The 24,143-nt window shown below is 43.4% G+C and overlaps 1 protein-coding gene across 3 annotated transcripts in view; it reads left to right on the forward strand.

Annotated features, from left to right (window-relative positions):
- LOC119953894 (zinc finger protein 652-like) overlaps positions 1-24,143 on the forward strand; it is a 97,689-nt gene that overhangs the window by 72,150 nt on the left and 1,396 nt on the right. For all 3 annotated transcript variants that reach the window (XM_038778528.1, XM_038778529.1, XM_038778527.1), the window contains exons 3-5: positions 5,764-5,911; positions 16,391-16,506; positions 21,744-21,888. In XM_038778528.1, the coding sequence (XP_038634456.1) occupies positions 5,764-5,911; positions 16,391-16,506; positions 21,744-21,888 (409 nt within the window). The remainder of the gene's footprint in view (positions 1-5,763; positions 5,912-16,390; positions 16,507-21,743; positions 21,889-24,143) is intronic.

A 24,143-nucleotide genomic window follows, 5' to 3' on the forward strand; every position in this document is an offset into this window, starting at 1 on the left:
GCTTCCACATCTTTTCCTTCGAACTTGGAAGAGCCTGTATGATTTTGAACATATCCCACTGAGTTTTATTCGAGAAATAACTCCTTCCTCTTCAACTTTTGGTGATTCATCTTTAATTGACAGATGTCCAAGCTGAAGTTTTCTGTCTCCTTTCCTCTTTCTTCCCTTTCTAACTTTCTAATTTTCTTTCCTGTCTTCTTTCTCTCTTGCCTTTCTGATTGTTCTCTTTGAAATGTTTGTTCTCTGTTCTTTTCAAGTTTTTTTCATCTGTAGGGGCAGCACAATGAATAGCACTATTGCTTCACAGCTCCAGGGTCACGGGTTCGATTCCCGGCTTGGATCACTGTGCGGAGTTTGCACGTTCTCCCCGTGTCTGCGTGGGTTTCTTCCGGCTGCTCCGGTTTCCCCCCACAAGTCCCCAAAGACATGCTGTTAGGTAATTTTGACATTCTGAATTCTCCCTCCGTGTACCCGAACAGGCGACAAAATGTAGTGACTGGGGGCTTTTCACAGTAACTTCATTGCAGTGTTAGTGTAAGCCTACTTGTGACAATAAAGATTATTTATTATTTTAATTTAATTTGAGCCCATTCCAATGACCACCACCTTGAGAACTTGGTCTCTCAGGTATTCTTTTCAATCCTAAATGCCATGGTGTACCTTCATTTCTGTCTGCTTTCCTTACCTTTGCAAATAATCCCAATTGCAATTTATCTGCCAATTCCATTAATTTAGCTTTATTTACCTTTTGTAAACTTTCCAAGGTTACATTTTGCACTCCCAAACTTGTCTTAACGTTTGGCAAAGTCATTTAACAGTCCCCCAGTTTAAAATTTCTCGATGTCACTCCTGGTTCAATGTCCTCCTCATTCTCATCTCCTTTAAATTGACCAACGCAAAGTCGATCAAGGAATTATTATTTTTTATATCCCAGACGAGCCCCCACTTTTGTTAAGGACAAAGCTGATGGTAAATGACGTGTTATTTCAAATCCCAGAAGGGAAACTTGAAACAACTGTCCTCAACTATATTTTTGCAATTTGGTTTGAAATCCAGAGAATATTCCAGACGTTTTGTGATGATTTTAAATAAAGTAAATACTTATTCAGCAACAAAATAAATAATAAATTCAACTAGAAGTATACTTAACAAAAACAATAGCTATACACTGTGTCACAAACTTGAACCAGTTCTAAGCCATCTTTACTTCACTACCTTGCAAGCTAACTCTCCCCAAAGGTCCCAAAACACCGTATAGATTTAAAAAGTTCCAAAATACAGTAAAAGTTACCACACCAGGCAGTTATATCTCTTTGGAGTTACTTCAAAGGTAGAACCCAGCAGCTTGCTTTTCAAAACGGGCTTTCTTCACAGACACTGCTAGCTGGGAGTTCAATAGCTGTTGGTTAAAGCCTAATAAATAGCTCCCTTTCATAGGTTTAATCATTTTGTATACTATTTTTACCTTTGATCTTCCCTTACCTGAGCTAACTTCTTCAGAAGTTAAACTTGATTACTTACATTTCTTAATTCTAGCTTTTAGAGTGCAAATGTAAAATGCACTCACCCTTTCTTTGTGCCTTGCCCCTTCTTTTAAACCTTGAACGGCTTATTCATAGAATTTACAGTGCAGAAGGAGGCCATTCAGCCCATCAAGTCTGCACCGGCTCTTGGAAAGAGTACCCTATCCAAGGTCCACACCTCCACCCTATCCCCATAACCCAGTAACCCCACCCAACACTAAGGGCAATTTTGGACACTAAGGGCAATTTATCATGGCCAATCCACCGAACCTGCACATCTTTGGACTGTGGGAGGAAACCGGAGCACCCGGAGGAAACCCACGCAGACACGGGGAGGATGTGCAGACTCCGCACAGACAGTGACCCAAGCCGGAATCGAACCTGGGACCCTGGAGCTGTGAAGCAATTGTGCTATCCACAATGCTACCATGCTGCCCTTATTCCAATCTCTTCATGTTCTGTTTCCCATGTGATGACTGTTGGAATTTCGGATGTATCGTAGTATAGGTATTTGGTGCGGTAAGGTTTAAAAACCTGGGTTAGAGTGTGTTTGAGTGCTGCGGTCATGTTTTAAAATAAATTCTAGTTTGAAAGTTTGGGATCCATGGGTGCAATTAAACAATCGTAAAAAGCTTGGGCAAATGGAATTTTGTTTTCATTCCCTGTTGAGTTAATTAGATTTCAGCTTGGTACGGTGATGTCGTTGCTGGGTGGAGCTAAGATATCAAGCATTGTGTAGGAAAAGCAGGTCAGTACCATTCTGGATGAATCTGTGAGCAGAAGTCCAGCAGTTTGCTCTCTGTAGTTCAGTTAATGAGATGATTAGTCTTTAAAGCAATGCACACTTGACTACGAACAAGGGGGAGCTGAAACAAGCTGAGAAACAGCTCTGGAGACCCGGGTTTCTGCATGGATCTGACTAGGAGTCAGATCTTGTCTTTAAAGCAGTGTCAAGAGATCTCTCCTTCTCAAAGAAAATCTCTGTAAAGCATGTATTCCTGAGTGCCAGTGGCATTTAAAAGTGAAACCAGAGCTGATTCTCTTGTTTAAGGAGAATAAAGATAGCAATTAAGGGTATTGTGTTCACTGTATTGAGTAGTTTGTGGCTGCTCACCACCATCTTCTCTAAGGCAATTGGGGATTGTGCTGAATGTTGGCCTAGCCAGTGAAGCCTACAATCCTTGAATGATTAAATTCAATAAACCTTTTAAAATATAATAGATGTTTTAAAAATAGAAACATTCTAACTCTTTCTACTTGACTCTCTTACCACCCCTGGCTGACACTCTCGCCCCCTCTTGCTGACTCTCTCATAGAATCATACAAGGCAGAAGGGGGCTATTTGGCCTATTGAGCCTGCACCGACCCACTGAAAGAGCACCCTACCTAGGTCCACTCCCCTGCCCTATCCCCTTACCCCACCTAGCCTTGGACACTAAGGGGCAATTTAGCCTGGCCAATCTGCCTAACCTGCACATCTTTGAACTGCAGTGGAGTATTAGACAAGATGATGTGTTCACCGAATTATGAACACAGATTAAAATTTTATACATTGCATAATTTTCAAGAAAAGTTTTTATAATGCTGTTATTTTTCAAATTATTACTCTGGATTAACTTTCACTACAGATTGGAATATCACAATATGAAGGTAAATTTTAAATTTTGGCAAGTATTATTAACTATTTTGTTTGTGGTGTTTTTGAATGTTAAAATTGCTATATTAATATTATGGAGAGGCGGTGGCATAGTGGTATTGCTGCTGGATTATTAATCCAGAGAATGTAATGTTCTGGTGTCCTGGGTTCGAATCCCACCATGGTAGATGGTGAAATTTGAATTCGGTAAAAATCTGGAATTTAAAGCCTAATGATGGCCATGAAGCGACTTTTGTAAAAAAAAAACACCTGGTTCATTAATGTTTTCCTTTAGAGAAGGAAATCTGCCATCCTTACTTGGTCTGACCTGCAAGTGATTCTAGATCCACAACAATGTGACTGCCTCTCATTTGCCCTCCGGGATGGGCAATAAATATTGGCCTAGCAGTGTCACACTCGTTCTATTAATGAATATTAAAACAAAAATCATTTTGACCAATGTACTGTATATTTTTAAACTGTTAAATGGATCTCTAAAGCTTGTGGACTTCAATTTTCCCATTTGTGCTCTGTGATTTGCCTGGTTTACAGTACTGCATATTTCCTGTAGATGGCACAGGAATCCAACTTACAGTATTAAATTGCAGACTTAAATGTGAAATACGTCCCCAAGCATGTGGTTTTGCACATTTGTGCTTAGTTATGTTGACAGCTGTACTAATCTTGTGTAAGAAAATTATACTTTAGAAAATTATACTTTATGTCTTTTTGGAATAATGAAAAATCTAATGTAGATTTAAGTTTTCCTCAGTAAACGGTATATACATGCTGTGGTCAGAAGGTAATGAGCATGCACTCACCTTGGTGAATTGTGGTGTTCACCCATGTTATTCATGATGAACTTTTGGTACCTGCTGTCCCTGTTTCAGTTGTCCAATGGCTGACCAGTGACTATCCTCCTGGCAGGGTCGAGTGGCTCCAAGATGGCGCGCCTGACGATGGGAAGTTCCGAACCAAGTCAATCCTGCTCGGAAAACTTGGTAATTTGATACCCGAGCCAGACTAGTCCACAGAATTCCACATTACTGCCTGGTTAACAAATGGAACCTGTTGCTGAAGGCTGGGGTCCACTTTTCTCCAAATAACCGCTTCCTGTTGGGTAGGGTGACCAAAGCTGGGCTAGCAGCAAGAAACCTGCAAGTGATGTGCAGTTTGTTTGGGCTGGTTTAACTCCAGCAGTACCTTTGGCCATACTTGGGAATCCTAAATCTTGGCAACCGGCACCTAAATGACCTAAAACGATGTGTGTGTGTAAAAAGGTTGTTCACTGCATATTGTTCAAATGGAAACTTCGCAGGTGGGTATCGATTTCTCAGTAGTTTGGCTTGGAGACTGAAATATAGCATTGGGTTTTGATATATGTCAGAGAACCAATTGGTCAAAAATAAAGGTATCAAATATGATTTATGTGAACAATGAATTCAGGTTTGTACAGAACTCAAAACACATAGCATAAGTTTATGTGGATCGAGTGCCTTTCTTAATTGATTTATGGAAATATATCCTGTTACATCACTTGGTCATTAGTCCATATTACTCACTTAGTGAAAATTAAGGCTCACTTCGGACCATATGAACCAGAGTAGGCCATTTAAACTTTTGCTCTTCCATTCAATTAGATCATGGTTGATCTTTACCCCATCTTCATTTGCCCATCATCCACAGCTTTTTAAGAGGAGAGACCATTGCTCAGTCTCCTAAACCCAAGGGATAACAGCCATGTTTATATATCCTGACCTCATCATTTAATTGTTTTGCCGTGGCATCCCTTGTATCACCCTGGTGAATCTACATTATTTCCTTTCCAAGGCTAAAAATATTCTTCATGAGGTGCAGTGTGTGCTCAAAACGGAACACAGTTCTCTTGGTGGGGTTTGACCAAAGCCCTGTGCAACTGGTGCATATCGTCCCCCCCCCCCCCCCCTTGTATTCAATTCCCTTGACATAAAGTCCAAAATTCCATTTGCTTTCAGAAATTCAATTTTGTACCTGTGTGCTGATTGTATTTGTTGTCCAGATACTCAATTTGCTCAACAGGTCCTGGTTTCTCATCACTAAAGGAATATTGATTTGTCTTTTTTGGGTCTAAAGTCAATGACCTCACATTGCTTAGAAAGGACATTATTTCACTGAATATCCAGAATTAAATATGGTTGTATATTTCATATGTCAGTGGCAAAGTATAATTAGTTTGTTCTGGATTTTTAAATGAGCTGTCTGAGAATGAGAATAGTGGTGGAGAGAACTATTTTTCTGCATCTACTATTGGCTAGTTATAGGGTAACATTGAAAGCCTTTTTTGCTTTGGGTCAAGTGCGTACAAGTTATCACAACCCATCATTTCTGTCTAGCTGAAAATATATATGAGAAGTAGCTCAGTAACCTCAGTGATCATTTGGATGAAGTGCCAGAGGGATGGCAATGCCTGTGGAATGTATCCAAGGATGAGTTACTCTTTTTAGTTACTCCTTTTAGGAAAGGAAGAGAGAAATGTTGTTCAGTGCAAGACATTCCACGGTGTTCAGCTAACCAGACGCGCTTTGTAGTAAGTAGAATTTCTGAAATGTTTCTTTTTTCCCGCAGTGTGTATCCTGTGGAAAATCTTTCAAGAAGCTGTGGTCTCTCCATGAGCACATCAAAGTTGTTCATGGCTTTGCTGAAAAGAAATTCTCCTGTGAGATTTGTGAGAAGAAATTCTACACAATGGCTCATGTTCGAAAACACATGGTTGGTGAGTTGATTATATTACCTTTTGATTGACAAACCGTCGAACGCTTCTTAAAATGCTTAAGTCAAGAAAAGGGGGAAAACCTCTGTTCTTATCATAAAGAAGTCATTTAAAAAGAAGAATACAAGTTCCAGTACATGAGCAATCCTGGGTATTATCATGCGCAGTCATATGTAACAACCAAATCGTGCTAATTACAAATGAAAAAAATAATTTGACCATCATATTTGTTCATCGATCAAGAGTATTTGGTGACTATCTGGGACAAGGGGAATCAATCCCAGCTATTTCCCATTTTTCTTCAGGGTCTCACAACCGCTGAATCTCCCGGGGTTACCATTGACCAGAAGTGTCTTTATAATTAGACATATCACAGTAGCTACACAAAAAAGGGTGGGTGTACTGCAATGAGTAGTTCACCTTGTAGCCCTTCAAGGTTTCATTGTAGCGCTCGAGTCCGGTGTGAAATGGAATGCTCACCACACTCTTGGATGAGTGTAACCCCACCAACATTCAAGAAGTTCAGTGTTATTTAGGACAGAACAAAATTCAGTAACTAGACCCTCCATCGCTGATAGACTATGCCTGTAATATGTACAATTTACAGGATGCCCTTTAGCAATGGGATTACTGTAGTATTACAGTCCAGAAGGAGGCCATTCAGGCCGTTGTGTCCACCAGCTCTGTTTAATAACAACTCCACCAGTGCAGGGACTTCCGTTGGCGGCCATGCGCGGGTAGATCGCGTTTTCGGCAGCTCCCGCCACTAACGGACTAACGGGCACTTTTAAGGACCTTTGACGGCCCCTTTTCGACGCAAATCGGCAGGCAATCGATGCTAGAAAGCTCCCCACAGCAGTTTATGGAGGGGACCAGGAGCAGGACGGGCAAACAAACGACCAGTGAGAAGCGGCAGGAACAGGCGCGGGATCAGAAAATGGCGGCCGGCTTGGATCAGACAGCGTGGGCCCAGCGGTCGCAGGAACAGCAGGAGTTCCTTAGAAGCTGCTTTGCCGACCTGAAAACGGAGATGCTGGCCCCAATGAAGGCCTCAATGGAGAAAATGGTTGAGACCCAGAAAATGCAGGAGAAGGCAATCAAGGAGATTGAGAAAAAGGTCTCGGATAACGAAGATGAGATACTGGGCCTGGCCGTCAGGGTGGAGGCACACGACACCCTACATAAGAGGTGGCAGGAGAGGCTGGAGGACCTTGAAAACAGGTCCAGGAGGCAGAACCTGCGCATTCTGGGCCTATCTGAGGGTGTGGAGGGGTCGGCCGCGAGCGCATTCGTGACCACGTTACTGGGAACCCTGATGGGGTCAGGAGCATTCCCTCGGCCTCTGGAACTGGATTGGGCGCACAGAGTCCTTGCAAGGAAGCCTAAAATGAATGAACCACCGAGGGCCATGGTGGTACCGTTCCACCGCTTCTCAGATAAGGAACGAGTCCTGCGATGGGCTAAAAAGGAGCGGAGCAGCAGGTGGGAGAACAGCGTAATCCACATCTACCAGGACCTGGGAGCAGAACTGGCTGAGGCATACTGGATTCAACCGTGCAAAGGCGACCCTCCACAGCAAAGGGGTGAAGTTCGGGCTGTTGCATCCGACGAGGCTGTGGGTCACGTATCAAGATCGCCACTATTACTTTGATATACCGTACGAGGCGTGGAACTTTATCAAGCAAGAAAAGCTAAAGGACAGCCATACTGGCACGTTACTCTGGTGGGGATGTTAATTGCCAAGTAGCCGGAGGGAACAACACTATGTTGTTTCCTCTTATTTTTGTTTGTTCCCTGTTTCTCCGGCCATGTTTACGGCTCTTATAGAGCTCGGCAGCAGAGGGAGTTGGGCTGTTCTCCTGGCAGCTGGAGCCGTTTCTTTTTTGTGGGGCCAGGTTTGCGCCCGGGGTTTGTTGTTTGTCTCGTTGGGGGGAGGGCGCGGAAAATGTTCTTTGGGAGCGTTGAAGCACATAAGTTGGGCTTTCCACAGGGAGCGAGGGGCCCGAAAAATGAGGCATTTGAGTAATCGGAGACCGAGGCGGGAGCGGCAAGGGTCAGCATGGGTCAGCTGACGCACGAAAGCATAATGGGAAGAGAGCCAGTGTCAAGCGGGTGCTTGACTTGGGGGTTTGGGATTGCTGGGGGGAGGGGATGGGATGGGATGCTGCTTGGCTGACAGAAAAGAAGACAACACAGGGGAACAGAGGGAGAGTCGGGGGGGGCCTCCAATGGGAGGGCTCGAGTAAGCGTGGCTCGTGGCTGGCCGAGAAAGGGAGATGGCTAATCGGGGGGGGGGGGGGGGGGGGGGGGGGTTGTTGTTAGCCCCCCCCATCTGGGCCAGTCAAGTGGGCTCTCATGTTCTCGCATCTAAAGGGATTAAAGGCAGACTTAGCCATGCTACAAGAGTAGACAGGAGCTACGCTGAGACCCCCGAGACGGGGCGACTGAAAGAGCGCCGGAGGCTGCAGGCGGATTTCGACCTGCTGACCACTGGGAAGGCGGTAGCACAGCTGAGGAAGGCCAAAGAGGCTGTCTACGAATACGGGGAGAAAGCGAGTAGAATGCTGGCGCACCAACTTCGCAAGAGGGAGGCAGCCAGGGAAATTGGGGAAGTACGGGATAAGGGGGGCAACGCGGTCATAGACCCAGAGGGGGTGAACAAAGTCTTTAGGGCGTTTTATGGTAAATTGCATGAGCCAGAGCCCCCGCCCGGGGGGGGGGGGGGGGGGGGTGCACCGGAGGAGAAGGGGATGAAGCAATTCATGGACCAACTGAGGTTTCCAAAGGTGGAAGAGGATCTGGTGGAGGGACTTGGGGCCCCGATAGAGCTGGAGGAACTGGTAAAGGATTTAGGCAACATGCAGTCGGGCAAAGCACCGGGGCTACCCCAAGAAATTTTCGGAACTGCTGTGCCCACTCATACTAAGGACCTTTAATGAGGCCAAAAAGAGGGGGACCCTCTCTCCAACAATGTCACAAGCTTCGATTTCACTCATCCTCACTTGAGGAGCTTTCAAATTCCTTAACTTTGTTACGATTTTCAGCATTCAAAGAGAGAAAGATCCGCTACAGTGTGGATCTTATAGACCGATTTCGCTCCTGAACGTAGATGCCAAACTGCTGGCCAAGATCTTAGCTGCTTGGATTGAGGCCTGTGTCCCTGGGGTGACAGGGGAGGATCAGACAGGCTTCGTCAAGGGCAGGCAATTAAACTCCAATGTACGGAGGCTCCTAAACATCATCATGATGCCCTCAGAGGGAGGGGAGGCAGAAGTGGTGGCGGCGATGGACGTGGAGAAAGTCTTTGACCAGGTGGAATGGGAGTACCTGTGGGAAGCGCTAAGAAGGTTCAGATTCGGTGAGGGTTCATAGGCTGGGTCCAGCTACTCTACCAGGCCCCCTTGGCAAGTGTGTGCACAAACAGGGTGAGGTCGGAATACTTTAGGCTCCACCGGGGACGAGGCAGGAGTGGCCCCTCTCCCCGTTATTATTCGCCCTCGTGATAGAGCCGCTGGCTATAACGCTGCGGACTTCAAAGAACTGGCAGGGGTTGGTTCGTGGGGGGGAGGAGCATCGGGTCTCACTTTATGCGAATGATCTGCTCCTGTACATTTCGGACCCACTGGACTGGATGGGGAGGTCATGCAGATTCTGATGGACTTTGGCAATTTCTCGGGGTACAAACTAAATGAGAAGAAAAATGAGATGTTTGTGATCCAAGCTAAGGGGCAGGAAAAGGGACTGGGAGAGCTTCCGCTGAAGTTGATCGAGAAGAGCTTTCGGTACCTAGGGATACAGGTGGCTCGAAAGTGGGGTGCCTTCCACAAGCTTCATCTATAGCGGCTGGTGGAGGAGATGGAGGGGGATTTCAAAAGGTGGGACATGCTCCCACTATCTTTAACGGGGAGGGTGCAGACCGTTAAGAATGCGCTTCTCCCCAGATTCCTGTTCGTCTTCCAGTGCCGTCCCATCGTCATCCCTAAGTCCTTCTTTAAGCGGGTGAACAAGATAATCTCTGGATTCGTATGAGCAAATAAGACCCTGCCAATAATGAGACTGTACCTAGAGCGCAGTCGGGGGGGGGGGGGGGGGGGGGGCTGGCGCTGCCGAACTTTTGCAGCTACTATTGGGCGGCTAACATAGCCATGATTAGGAAATGGGTATTGGGGGAGGGGTCGATGTGGGAGTGGTTGGAGGCGGCCTCATGCAAAGGTGCCAGCCTAGGGGCACTTGTAACGGCACCTCTGCCGTTCTCGCCGGCCCGTTTATCCTCCAGTCCGGTGATGGTGGCGGCATTAAAGATCTGTGGTCAGTGGAGAAGGCACAAGGGGGTGGAGGGAGCCTCAGTCTGGGCCCCGATACGCAACAATCATAGATTTGTCCCGGGCAAGATAGACGGAGGGTTTCAAAGCCGGCATAGGGCAGGCATTAAAAGGATGGGGGACCTGTTCATAGACGGGACCTTTCCCAGCCTGAAAGCGCTGGAGGAGAAATTCAGTTTGCTCCCTGGAAACGCTTTCAGATACCTTCAGGTATGCGCCTTTCTGAAAAAACAGGTGGTATCATTTCCGCTGCTCCCCCATGCAGGATACCTGGGTAGGGGAGGGGAAGGGAAGGTGTCGGACATTTACCAGGAACTTCAGGAGGCGGAGGAAGCCCCAGTGGAGGAACTTCAGGGCAAATGGGAGGAGGAGCTAGGCTTGGAGCTGGATACGGGCCTGTGGGCGGATATCCTAAACAGGGTCAATCCTCCTCATCATGTGCCAGGTTTAGCTTAATCCAGTTTAAGGTGGTCCACTGGGCACACATGACGGCAACCAGGATGAGCAGGCTCTTTGGGGTTGAGGATAAATGTGCAAGGTGTGCAGGAAGCCCTGCAGATCATGTCCATATGTTCTGGGCGTGCCCGGCTCTTAAAGGATTCTGGCAGGGTTTTGCGAAGCCAATGTCCAAGATCTTAGACACGCGGGTAGTGCCGGGTCCAGAGGTAGCGATCTTTGGTGTGTCAGACGATCCGGGAGTTCAGGAAGCGAAAGAGGCCGACGTATTGGCATTTGCCTCCCTGGTAGCCCGGAGACGGTTCCTTTTAATGTGGAGGGACTCGAAGCCCCGAGTGTAGAGACCTGGGTTAGTGACATGGCTGGGCTTTTCAGCCTCGAGAAAATGAAGTTTGCCTTGAGAGGGTCCATGGCAGAGTTCTCTCGGAGGTGGCAGCCGTTCCTCGACTTTCTAGGAGAGCAGTAAAGGTCAGCAGCATCTGGGGTGTCGTTACGGTGTATTGCTCCTTTCTTTGTATATATGGTTAACATTTATTTTGTTCTGTTAATTGTTGCGTACGGTTCTGCAAAAAATTATGTTTTTGACAAAAATTTGAATAAAAATAATTTAAAAAAATACTCTACCAGTGCAGCTTTCTCACCCTTTCCCTATAGCTCTAATTTATTTTGTCTTGGGGTTGCGTGAACAGCATCTCTCTCCTGTACAATCTCACCAAATAGATCCAGAGCAGCAATTCTGTGGGAAAATCAAAGTCTCCAAGTTCCACACCATCCTGACTTGGAAATAGATCACCTCCTTCATAGTTGCTGGGTCAGCATTCTGGAAATCTCTACCCAACATCTTTTTATGAGAGCGATACAAGGACTGTAACACTTGTGTAACTAAGGATAGGAAATTAATGCAAACTTGTCAGTGTCTCCCACATTCTGAAAATACTGTTTTAAAAATTGTTAATTGATTAATGCATCTGGTTGTTTTCTAGAATGTGTCTAGGGTTTTCTCATCAGCACTCTGTCCAAACGTCCAATGAACTTTGTGTTTGAAGAACAACGTTATCTTTTAGTTTAAACCTTTGTCCCCTTCCTGTACACTAAATTAAGTAATTTTACAGGTTTACCTTTTTCATAATGTTTAAAGTTTGAAGAACACCTCCTTTGTGTGTCAGTAACCAGAACTGGATGCAGTATTCTAGATGTGATCTAACCAGAGCATAATATATTTTGATCCTGACTATTTTAGCAATGTAGTTCAAAATTCTTTTGACGTAGTTGCTACTTTGGATTGATAGGAAATGCTTAAGTAAGTTAAGACTCCAAAATTTCTTTCCACATCATTCTTAGCTATTTCAACACCACCTATTTGGTACAATATTGCTTCTTTATTTGTCATGTACAGGAAGTTCTAGTTTAACCTTGCCCAATATTATGTTGTCTTGCGTTAATGTCAGTCATTTAAAGGGGCCTGCTTTTTCATTTAGTGTTGCGAGTTTTCTTTTAAAGTTGTTTCATGCTGGTCTGATGTAGGGCCCCATGGTCCGATTGGATCCATCTTTGAAGAAGCGTCTGCTTCTTCCTGACCCTTTTTGATTGCTGCTGAGCCTCCAGCTTGTGGTTCTACCACTCCTTAGCCCAACCTCTCACTGCCGACTCTCCGGTTCGTGGCCTCTGCTTCTTAAGGCACTCTCCTGCTGGAGGTACTCTGGCTTATGGCCTCTGCCACTTCCTAACCCACCCTCTCGTTGCTGCTGATCTTCCGACTTGGTACCTCTGCCCGTAGCAGTTTAGTATCGTCAGCAATTTGACAGCTTTGACTTTTGATCATTTGCACAACTGAGAAGTAACAGTGTTCCCTATATTGATTCTGGAGCACTCTGCTCAGATACTGCGCTGTATCGTTCTATGTTCTAACCCCTGCCTCCAACCCCAACATGTAGCTTTTTATCTTCTAGTTTCTTATCTATTGCCAGGATTCGGTAAATCTCCATGTGTTGAGCCGAAGTTAAAACCAATCTATCATGAGGGGTTTTAAAAGCACTTTGGAAACATAGGTGCACTATGTTATAGGGCTTTCTGCAGTCTACTTGGGATGCTAAATTGTTTTGTAATGGTGTGGCTGTACATGTTGAGGCACAGGAGTGCTTTTTAGTCTCATGTTCTGTGGCTGTCACACTATCCCTTTTCACCTGATCAATTAATGTTTTAATTCAACATTTGTGGATTTAAAGCCTCGAAATTATGGATGAACATTCAAATAAACAACATTCACGTTAATTTTAAAGCCCTAATATTTGTTTAACAACTCTGCTACCATCCTTTCTATCTGTTTAGTTATAATATTTGATCTGATGCACATAACTTCTAAAAGACAAAGATAATTTATAATTTTAAATAATTAGCTAAATAATTAAATAAATTTGCATCACACTCTTCTTCACTTTGCAACCTTCTCACTTTGCAACCTGCACACCTCATAGGAAGGTAATCTACATGGAGATAAAAACAAAGGATAGTGCCCTTGGCCAAACCATCTTCGGTTGCTCCATCAATGGCCTTCCTTCCGTCATAAAGTCAAAAGTGAGGATGTTAGCAGATTACTACACAGTTCAGCACCATTCACGATTCCTCAGATACTGAAGCAGTCCATGTCCAATTGCAACAGGAAGTGGATAATATCCAGGCTTGGGCTGACAAGTAGCAAATAACTTTTGCACCGTGCAAGTGCCAGGCAATGATCATCTCCAACAAGAGAGGATCTAACTGTCGCCAATACATTCAATGGGTGTGATTCACCCAAAAAATGACTAAGGGAGGGGGTGCAATGTAACCAAATGGGAACAAAGTTCCATAATAGAGCATTTAGCCACAAGTTTCCCAGTGTTAGCAGCGCAGAGCTATAAAATGGCACTCAAGTTCAACCATGTGCCTCAGTCGGCTGTGATCATGGGCAGATTAGCTTCTTTCTGTGCTGAATCATTCTGCCAAGTCTGTGCCAGTTCTTTAGAAGAACTGTCTGTTTGAATGTTGCTGAAAAGAGTGACATGTTCCAGAAGCTTTTTGGCTTGCACTCATAAGGACAAACAAAAGAATGCCAAATTTCAAATGACCATGACATTTTATACTAGAGGAGAAAAAGGTGCTGATTGATTGGCAAGCCAACTCTGGCCGAGGTGTTGCCATGGAGAAAGCAACAGTGAACTATAGGTTCCCCAAGATCCTGAGTAATTCAGAGAAGGATCAAGGGTTGAACATATTTCTTTTGTTTGCAGAGAGTGGGTCCCTGGGTATGAATGTACGTCACTTGTAAAAGGATTAACATTACAAGCTCAACTAATTTTCTTAAATTTGTTGTTAGTGCAGCTATTAGCTTGGTCCAGTTGTATCATAGATAATGTGGACAAGATTATCTTGAAGTTTGTTTTCTTTTTTGAGCAATTTTTAGTTTAAATGGGCTATATGTGCTAATGTTTTATATTAGCGGTGCCCTTCTTCTGAAGTGATATTTGGAGCAATGTTGTCTAGTTGGCATCAATGTGACTCAGTTGGTTTATTTTTAAGATCCCCTGTATGCTCAGTCTATTTTAAGGGTAGATATCTATATCTTCAGTATGTTAGCTCTGGCCTTGCCTCATGTGACTTCAGGTTATTCTGCCATTCACACTGTTTCAGCCATTGGATGCAGTTTATTTTTGTACGTTCGATATAGTATATCTTTTGGTACCAACCCATATATTCTATCACCTGCATCAATATTAATTAAGTGCATCCACTGATAGCAGTAAGTGTTATGCAATAGCATTTAAAGTCATTCACATAATTGCTGAAATATTGATACAAAATTCAATGCAAATCTAGAGCATATCACGTTGTTTTCTCCAAGAAGTTAACTAAATCTGTTGAAAGATAGGGAAGTTGCAGTTCAGAAGGCAGAGAAATCCATAATCTAAAGTACGTCATGCCCCATGACACTACCTACACCTTCAGACAATACTCCCTCAGGTGTTCTCAAAACAAAGCACGTAAATATCTATTTGGGGAGCATTTTGAGCCTTGGAAACTAATACCAAAAGAAATTTTGAAATAAGCCTCAATTGCACCAGTGTGAACCTTCATACATACCATTTTCATTGCAACCCTCTGACATCTGTAGAGGGCGAATGCAGGAAACCCAGGTTTTCTGCCACCCTTCTACAGATAATATGGTGGGGGAACCACATACACACATGCTCGCTCGCACTCACGCACGCACACACACTCTCGCACACAGTAACTTAATTCAGCTAAGGTTTTAATGTTTTTATTCAATGAGAATTAGAGAACTGTAAATGGGAAGGCGAGGCCACTCTCACAGGAAGGCGAGATCATTCTCCACAACTAGCAGAGATCCCAGCACCTACCTCATGACATCCCATCTTCCAGTAAGTGGCTGATTGTGGGAAGAAGACTTCCTTGAAGTTAAGGAGGTGCAAGGACGACTGATGCAAAATCGTCACAAGATGCATTGTTAGGTGAAAGCTTCCAATACAGTGATGCATATTAACAAACATCAGCCAAAGGTTCAGAACATGGTTTTCAGTGGTCTTTAACTCTGAGTTGGAATCCTTCCAGCTGCACTTCCATAAATGAATTAAGCAGTTTTACAGTTTTGTCATGTCCATATCCTATTGACAGCAGCCAAAAAAGCCTGAGCTAACATATAGAGGCTATGGACATCAGACCTATCCTTAAAATAGGCCAAGCACGCATAACTATTTAGGAATAGACTATTAGGGTTGCACTGACACTTGCTGTTAGTGTATCATCACACCCATGTAATTGTTTTTTTTACCCTTTGGGGGATAGTGGGGGAAGTGGTGGAAGGATTTCTGAGCCGACTATCATGAATCGTTGAACCATGTGGAACACTCCTTCCGTGGCCAATAAATTATCGCATTAGACTCAAAGCTTCTGGTCCAGGGGCGCTACTAGTCATCCTGGCATTGGACACAAACCCAGAGCTTCTGGTCCAGAGGTCGGGGCGCTACCACTAATCCTGGCATTGGACATGAACCCAGAGCTTCTGGTTCAACGGTCAGGGTGTTACCGCTAATCCTGGCGTTGGATAGGCACCCAGAGCTTCTGATCCAGCGGTAGAGATGCTGCCAATGCGCCACAAGGCCTCCTGGCACTGGCACTCAAGAGTACACAAAGGTCATTTGACAGAGTATGGGGACAATAAAACTGCCCTCCAGGAGAAACTTTGGAACTGTTTTTTGCTTGGCTGAGTAAATAGAAAGATTACTACTAACCCCACTGAGAACAAAATAGAAGGTCGTGGATAGATAGGAGCTTGGGATAGCTGTTAAAAACTCAGCAAATATTTTCAAAATGCTTTATTCAGTAGGTTCTGCTTGTAGTAGGTACAGCTGAAATATATAAAAAATCACAAAGTGCATGTATTAGATCATTTCAGTCATAGCTGCGAACATTGTTATTTGTTACAACCTAGAAATTTAGTGCTGGGTTAAAGAAGTATGGCAGCAAATATTTGATCCATGTTTGTCTTCAGAACTTGTGTCTTTGATTAGTCTATTTGCATTCTGGAGTTTACTAAATTGTTGTGATTGTTTTACATAGAAAAATGTGTGCTACTTTAACGATGACAAAGGTGCCAATAAATTGCCTTTCTGTAGTGCTCTGCAGCATGTTCAAACATTTGTTATTTCAGCACATACAAAAGATATGCCATTCACATGTGAAACATGTGGGAAGTCTTTCAAGCGCAGTATGTCACTGAAGGTCCACTCTCTCCAACATTCAGGAGAGAAGCCTTTCAAATGTGAGGTAAGTTAATATATTAATATTGTTTTGATCTATAACTCAAATGTGAATTGATACCTAATAATGCTTACTTTCATTATTTATTTGGCTTATGGTCCAAAAATAAATTTAAAGGGCTCGATCCCGGCTCTGGGTCACTGTCCGTCTCCCTATGTTTGCGTGGGTTTCGCCCCCACAACCCAAAGATGTGCAGGGTAGGTGGATTGGCCATGCTTAATTGCCCCTTAATTGGAAAAATAAATTGGGTACTCTTTAAAAAAAAAAAAAAAATTTTTTTATTCAAAATTGGTTTTGGACATAAATTCTAAAGCCTTTGTTTTCTCTAATAGAAATACATTACTTTCAGAAATATAAACTTATTTACCTGATGGAACAAATTTATTCTCTGTGACTTAAAAATTCACCGTTGCACTTTCGTAATTTAACATCTTGCACTTCTTATATAAATAAGTAAATTAAATTTGTAATTTAGTTTTTTTGTCACCAAAATAATTTATCCTATTTGATACTAACAGCTGGACATTAAATGTATTTAAATAATTGTTCTTTTCAAATCGGAAGTCCTTATTTCTACCTTCCCAGGGAGTTGCAACTAATATCAGAAATTCATGGTATGGATTTTGCAGGTACACTGATATGCATGACACCACAAATGTAAGACCGTTAGAACCCTGTAGAAAATAGTTAAAATGGGATATTCAGAGCTTCATGATTTCTTTGAAGATAATATATACAACTTCATAATGTATTGAGACAATTTACTAATTTATGCTCTGTTGTTCAAAATGTGACCAAAATCATAGTCATGAGGGACGGAAGAAGCCCTTCAGCCTATCTAATCTGCACTGACGAGCTACACTAAATCTATATTATTCACACTTTCCAGTACTTGGCCCATATCCTTGAAAGTTAGGACATTTCAAGTCCCCTTCCACATAAATTTTAAAGATTGTAAGGTTTCCCTCTATTACCCTCTCAGGCAGTGCATTCCAGACTCCCGCCAGTCTGTGGTGAAAATGTTTTTCCTCAAATTCCCTCTAAACCTCTGCCCCCTCACCTTAAAATTATGCCCCCTTGTTATTGACCCTTCAGCTAAGTGGCTGCTTCACATCCACCTTGTCCATACCCCTCATAATCTTATGCACATCAATCAGGTTCCCCCTCTCCTTCTCTGTTCTAAAGAAAGCAACCCGAGCCTATCTCTTCATACCTCAAATACTCCATCCCAGGCAACATCCTGGTGAATCTCCTCTGCACCTTCTCCAGTGCAATCACATCCGTCCCTGTGAGCACTCCAGCTGTGGCCTAACCAATATTTTGTACAGCTCCAACATAACCTCCCTACTCTTCTGTGCCACAACTGATAAAGGCAAGTGTCCCATATACCTTTTTAACTACTCTATTAACCTGTTCTGCTGCCTTCTAGGACCTGTGGACAGGCACTCAAGACCCACCTGTTTGTCTGAGCTTCTTAGTGTCCTGCCATTCATTGAGTACTCCCTTGTCTTGTTACTCCTCCCAATTTATTTCTGTGGGACCAAGTTCCGGAATAAGGCCTGTACAGGATTACAGCTAAACTGTAAAATGAGGAATTGTTTTATCTGAGCATCTTCTGAGATAGGAGAGGTGCATCACCTCTCTTTTCAGGAGTAAATTTCATCTGCCATTGATTTGCCTATCTGACCAACCCATCTGTATCTACCTGCAACCTGAGACCTTCTTCCTCACTATTAACGCAAACTTACTGACCATCCCTCCCACATTCTCATCTATATCTTTTATATGCAATCACGAACAATAAAGGACTGAGCACTGATCCCTGTGCACACCACTGGACACTGACCTCCAGTCACACAAACACCCTACATCGATACATAGATAGAACATACAGTGCAGAATTCAGCCCATCGAGTCTGCACCGACCTCACTTCCACCGCAAGAAATGTAATTGCAGAGCCGCTGGCAATGATCTTTTCGTCCTCGCTGTCAACAGGGGTGGTACCAGAGGATTGGAGAGTGGCGAATGTCGTGCCCCTGTTCAAAAAAGGGAATAGGGATAACCCTGGGAATTACAGGCCAGTTAGTCTTACTTCAGTGGCAGGCAAAGTAATGGAAAGGGTACTGAGGGATAGGATTTCTGAGCATCTGGAAAGGCATTGCTTGATTAGGGATAGTCAGCACGGATTTGTGAGGGGTAGGTCTTGCCTTACAAGTCTTATTGACTTCTTTGAGGAGGTGACCAAGCATGTGGATGAAGGTAAAGCAGTGGATGTAGTGTACATGGATTTTAGTAAGGCATTTGATAAGGTTCCCCATGGTAGGTTTATGCAGAAAGTAAGGAGGCATGGGATAGTGGGAAATTTGGCCAGTTGGATAACAAACTGGCTAACCGATTGAAGACAGAGAGTGGTGGTGGATGGCAAATATTCAGCCTGGAGCCCAGTTATCAGTGGCATACCGCAGGGATCAGTTCTGGGTCCTCTGCTGTTTGTGATTTTCATTAACGACTTGGATGAGGGAGTTGAAGGGTGGGTCAGTAAATTTGCAGATGATACGAAGATTGGTGGAGTTGTGGATAGTGAGGAGGGCTGTTGTCAGCTTCAAAGAGACATAGATAGAATGCAGAGCTGGGCTGAGAAGTGGCAGATGGAGTTTAACCCTGACAAGTGTGAGGTTGTCCATTTTGGAAGGACAAATATGCGGAATATAGGGTTAATGGTAGGGTTCTTGGCAATGTGGAGGAGCAGAGAGATCTTGGGGTCTATGTTCATAGATCTTTGAAAGTTGCCACTCAAGTGGATAGAGCTGTGAAGAAGGCCTATGGTGTGCTAGCGTTCATTAGCAGAGGGATTGAATTTAAGAGCCGTGAGGTGATGATGCAGCTGTACAAAACCTTGGTCAGGCCACATTTGGAGTACTGTGTGCAGTTCTGGTCACCTCATTTTAGGAAGGATGTGGAAGCTTTGGAAAAGGTGCAAAGGAGATTTACCAGGATGTTGCCTGGAATGGAGAGTAGGTCATACGAGGAAAGGTTGAGGGTGCTAGGCCTTTTCTCATTAGAACAGAGAAGGATGAGGGGGCGACTTGATAGAGGTTTATAAGATGATTAGGGGAATAGATAGAGTAGACAGTCAGAGACTTTTTCCCCGGGTGGAACACACCATTGCAAGGGGACATAAATTTAAGATAAATGGTGGAAGATATAGAGGGGATGTCAGAGGTAGGTTCTTTACCCAGAGAGTAGTGGGGGCATGGAATGCACTGCCTGTGGAAGTAGTTGAGTCGGAAAAGTTAGGGACCTTCAAGCGGCTATTGGATAGGTACATGGATTAGGGTAGAATAATGGAGTGTAGGTTAACTTCTTAAGGGCAGCACGGTAGCATTGTGGATAGCACAATTGCTTCACAGCTCCAGGGTCCCAAGTTCGATTTCGACTTGGGTCGCTGTCTGTGTGGAGTCTGCACATCCTCCCCGTGACTGCGTGGGTTTCCTCCGGGTACTCCGGTTTCCTCCCACAGTCCAAAGATGTGCAGGTTGGGTGGATTTGCCATGAAAAATTGTCCAAAATTCTATGATTAACCTAGGACAAAAGTTCGGCGCAACATCGTGGGCCGAAGGGCCTGTTCTGTGCTGTATTTCTCTGTCTATCTCTATCTATCCCCATAACCCAGCAACCCCCACTTAACCTTTTAGGACACTAACCTCTCCTGACCTTTTTGTTTGGTCACTGAGGACAATTTATCATGGCCAATCCACCTAACCCGCACATCTTTGGACTGTGGGAGGAAACTGAAGCACCCGGAGGAAACCCACGTAAACACGGAGAACATGCCGACTCCGAACAGGCAGTGACCCAGCCAGGAATCGAACCTGTGACGCAATTGTGCTAACCACTATGCTACCGTGCTGCCCTACTACCACCACCTTCTGTCTCCCATTTTGGATCCAACTTGCCAGGTTACCCTGGTCCCATGTGCTTTTACCTTCCTTATCAGTCTCACATGTGGGACCTTGTCAAAGGCTTTGCTGAAATCCATATAATCTACACACCCAATCACCACCTCAACATTCAGTCAAATTTGTTAGGCATGATCTCCCTCTAACTAAGCCATGATGACTATCCCTGATCGAGCTTTCCCTCTCCCTGATCAAACCTTGCCCCTCCAAGTGAAGATTGATTCTCTCCTTCGGAATTGTCTCCAATGATTTCCCTCCCACTGATGTGAGACTCACTGGCCTGTAATTCCTTGGTTTCTCTTTACCATCCTTCTTGAAAAATGGAACCACATTAGATGTCCTCCAATCCTCTGGCACCTCCCCTGTGGCCAGAGAGGAATTAGAAATTTGGGCAAGAGTCCCTGTAATTTCCTTCCTTGCCTCCTCCAGCAGCCTGGGATACAGCTCGTTCAAACCTGCCGATTTGTCCACGTTTAAGCCCACAAAAACCTCCTCACTCCTAATGTCAAACTGTTTAATAACCTCAGAGTCCCTCTCCCCAAATTCATGTTTAATAATTCACAGGAAACCATATGGATCACTAATTGTAGTGTGCTGCCTGCAAAGCCACAGAATGCTGTAACATAGCCAACTTAAAAATGGAAGTACCCAACCCAAACTAAAAGGGTTATTAATCTGGCTAGATATTATGTGTTACACCCAATTTTTCGACATGTGCTCACACTATGATCTACTGGGTCTCAAACAACCTAGAAGAATGAAATAGGTTGTATGCACATTTGCAGGACTGAATGGGATAATACAAATTTATTTCTCTGGGACCAAGTTCCGGAGTGAGGCCTATGCAGGACTGCAGCGAAACTGTAAACTGAGGAATTGTTTTACCTGAGCGTCTTGAACTGCTTCTCTTCTACAATACCAGTTCATTACTGGATTGCTGCTCTGTTGCTAATTAAGAGTAATTATTTTATCAGTTGATCAAAAAAGGGGTAAGTTAATGTGTTAATGGCAAACTATTTATTTATTAAAGATGCATACATGGATAACTAATACAAGTAAGTGTTTGTCTTTAAAAGTTGCAGAAAAGTTTGTAAATCACAACTGAAGTGGTAATTTACATGAAGCTGAGATTCCTTAAAAGTGATTTTAAGTAATTTTCTAAATTGTACACTGCATCAGAAAGTTAGCATTTTTGAAGGAGCCATTAAACTCAAATATTGCATTCTCTGTTATACAAAGCAAATATATTTGAATGTTAAGGTAGATTAATCCTTTCATTTCAGAACTGTGATGAAAGATTTCAGTACAAGTACCAACTTCGCTCTCACATGAGTATTCATATTGGTCATAAACAGTTCATGTGCCAGTGGTGTGGCAAGGACTTCAACATGAAACAGTATTTTGATGAGCATATGAAAACTCACACTGGTAAGAACATGGTTCTGTGACTAAACTTGTATTTTTATTTCTAACCAAAATTCATATTTCACTGTGCGCTCACTAAAATTAGCAATAGATAACACGAGCATTAAGTGCGTTTTTCTATAGAGTAGCTTGTTTCTCTCGAACATTGCCACTTTGGTAAATTGACACCTGATTTTGTGCCTTGAAGTGGAATGCCATTTTGTTTCTGTTGTATATATTCCCGCTAATGTCATCTCATACTGTCAATGTGTTCTAACTTTATCAAGAACTAAAGGTTGCAAAAGACAATTTGGTTTCATTTGTGAGTTAAAATTCTATACACTTGGACACAAGAAGAAGGTGCTGACCACAAATGCATTGCGAACAAAATAAGTTGATCTTTTTCGGAAGTGGAAATTTGAACCCAATTCCATAGCTGTATTTTTTTTGCTTAAGGAGTTCAGCTCTTGGGGAAAACGATTAAATTGTACGAAAGCCATGTGCCAGAGGAAAACAATCTTAAAAGGGTTAGTGAACTGGGATACAGAATATTCCCCCCCGCCGCCCCGATAAAGATTTTCTGTAAAATTGGTGAAGGAGGCATTGAACATATTAAAGTGCATGCATCAGTTAATTTCACCTCTCAAAGCGTCAAAGATAATCATGATGTCATGGAGCCTAATTTCATTTGTCTCATAGGTTCTCAGGGAATTTTCTTTGACATTTTCCTTAAATTGGCCATTTTTAAAAAATATAACTCCTCCAGAAACTGGCATCACTATCAGCAGTTGGGGTCATACCTAGCACAGAGGAATATGGTTGTGTATTTTGGAAGTCAATCTTCTCGGTCACAGGACGTCAATGAAGAAGTTCTTCCTGGTGATGTTCTAGGCCCAATGCCTTCAGCTGCCATCATAAATTCAGAAGTGGGATGTTCGCTGATGATGGTGCAATCACACAGCCATGTCCAGGATATGAGATGATTGACTTCCAACCAACATAACTATCCTCTTTTATGCTAGCTATGACTCCAATCAGTGTCATGCTCTCTGTCATTTCCCATTGGTTTGCTAGGGCTCTTTGATGCCATGTTCAGTCGAATGCTGCCTTGGTGTTCAGGGCAGCCGTTCTCACCACACCTCCGAAATTCGGCTCTTTTGTCCATATTTGGACCAAGGCTGCAATGTGGTCAGGAACTGAGTGAACCCAAACTGATTGTCTGTGAGCAGGTTATTGCTGAGTAAGTGTTGCTTGATTGCACGGTCAATGACACCTTCTATCACTTGCTGATAACTTGAGTGTAGACTGATGAGGCAGTAATTAGGCCAGTTGAATTTGTCATGCATTTTGTTGATGAGACGTACCGGAGCAATTTTTTACATTGCTGGGTAAATGCCAGTGTTGTAGTTGTACTGGAACAACTTGGCTAGTTCTGGAGCATAAGTCTTCAGCCCTATTGCTGGAATGTTGTCAGGGCCATAACCTTTGCAGTATCCAGTGCCTTCATCCGTTTCTTGATATGATGTGGAGTGAATCAAATTGGTTGAAGACGAGCATTTGTGCTGCTGGGATCTCCGGAGTAGATCAAGATAGATGATCCACTTGGTACTGCTGTCTGAAGATTGTTGCAAATGCTTCAGCCTTGTATTTTGCACTGACGTGCTGGGCTCCCATAGCATTGAGGAGATGAGGATATTTGTGGAGCCTCCTCCTCTAGTTGTTTAAACTGACCTAGCAAGCCAATTTTCAGGGCAATTCGAGATGGGCAATAAATGCTAATCCAGTCAGCAACGCCACAGCCAATGAACGATAAAAAAAAATGTGGAGGTGAAAAAATGTCATCTAAAACACCTACACTGCTACTCTTCTGTATTTCTCTTTCATGGTAGATGAAAATTTCAAGCATTTGCCTATTTTTTCCAGATATTGTAATGAAGGTATGCAGTGCCTTTAAAAACAAAATGTATTGGGTTTATTGCAGATTATACTTGCAGACTAATTACCCTTGGGTGGAGAAATTGTAGTCAACACTAGTTCCTGGTGATGCAAACCTAAACAATATCTGTCACAACAGCCATTACAATTAGCTTTTTCAATTTGAGAAATACCAAATGTTGCAATCTTCAAAACTACATTGTATAGAATCTTGAAGTCTTTATAAGCTACAAAGAATAGAGAAAACAAAATTATAAATTCAAGACAACACTGTAGGCCCTACAGAATGTCTCTAACCAGGTAGGTAAACATAATGTGCTCATCTGTTGCTGTTTGGTACTGCT

This window comes from Scyliorhinus canicula, chromosome 19, assembly GCF_902713615.1.
Source record: "Scyliorhinus canicula chromosome 19, sScyCan1.1, whole genome shotgun sequence".
NCBI classification, from domain to species: Eukaryota; Metazoa; Chordata; class Chondrichthyes; order Carcharhiniformes; family Scyliorhinidae; genus Scyliorhinus; species Scyliorhinus canicula.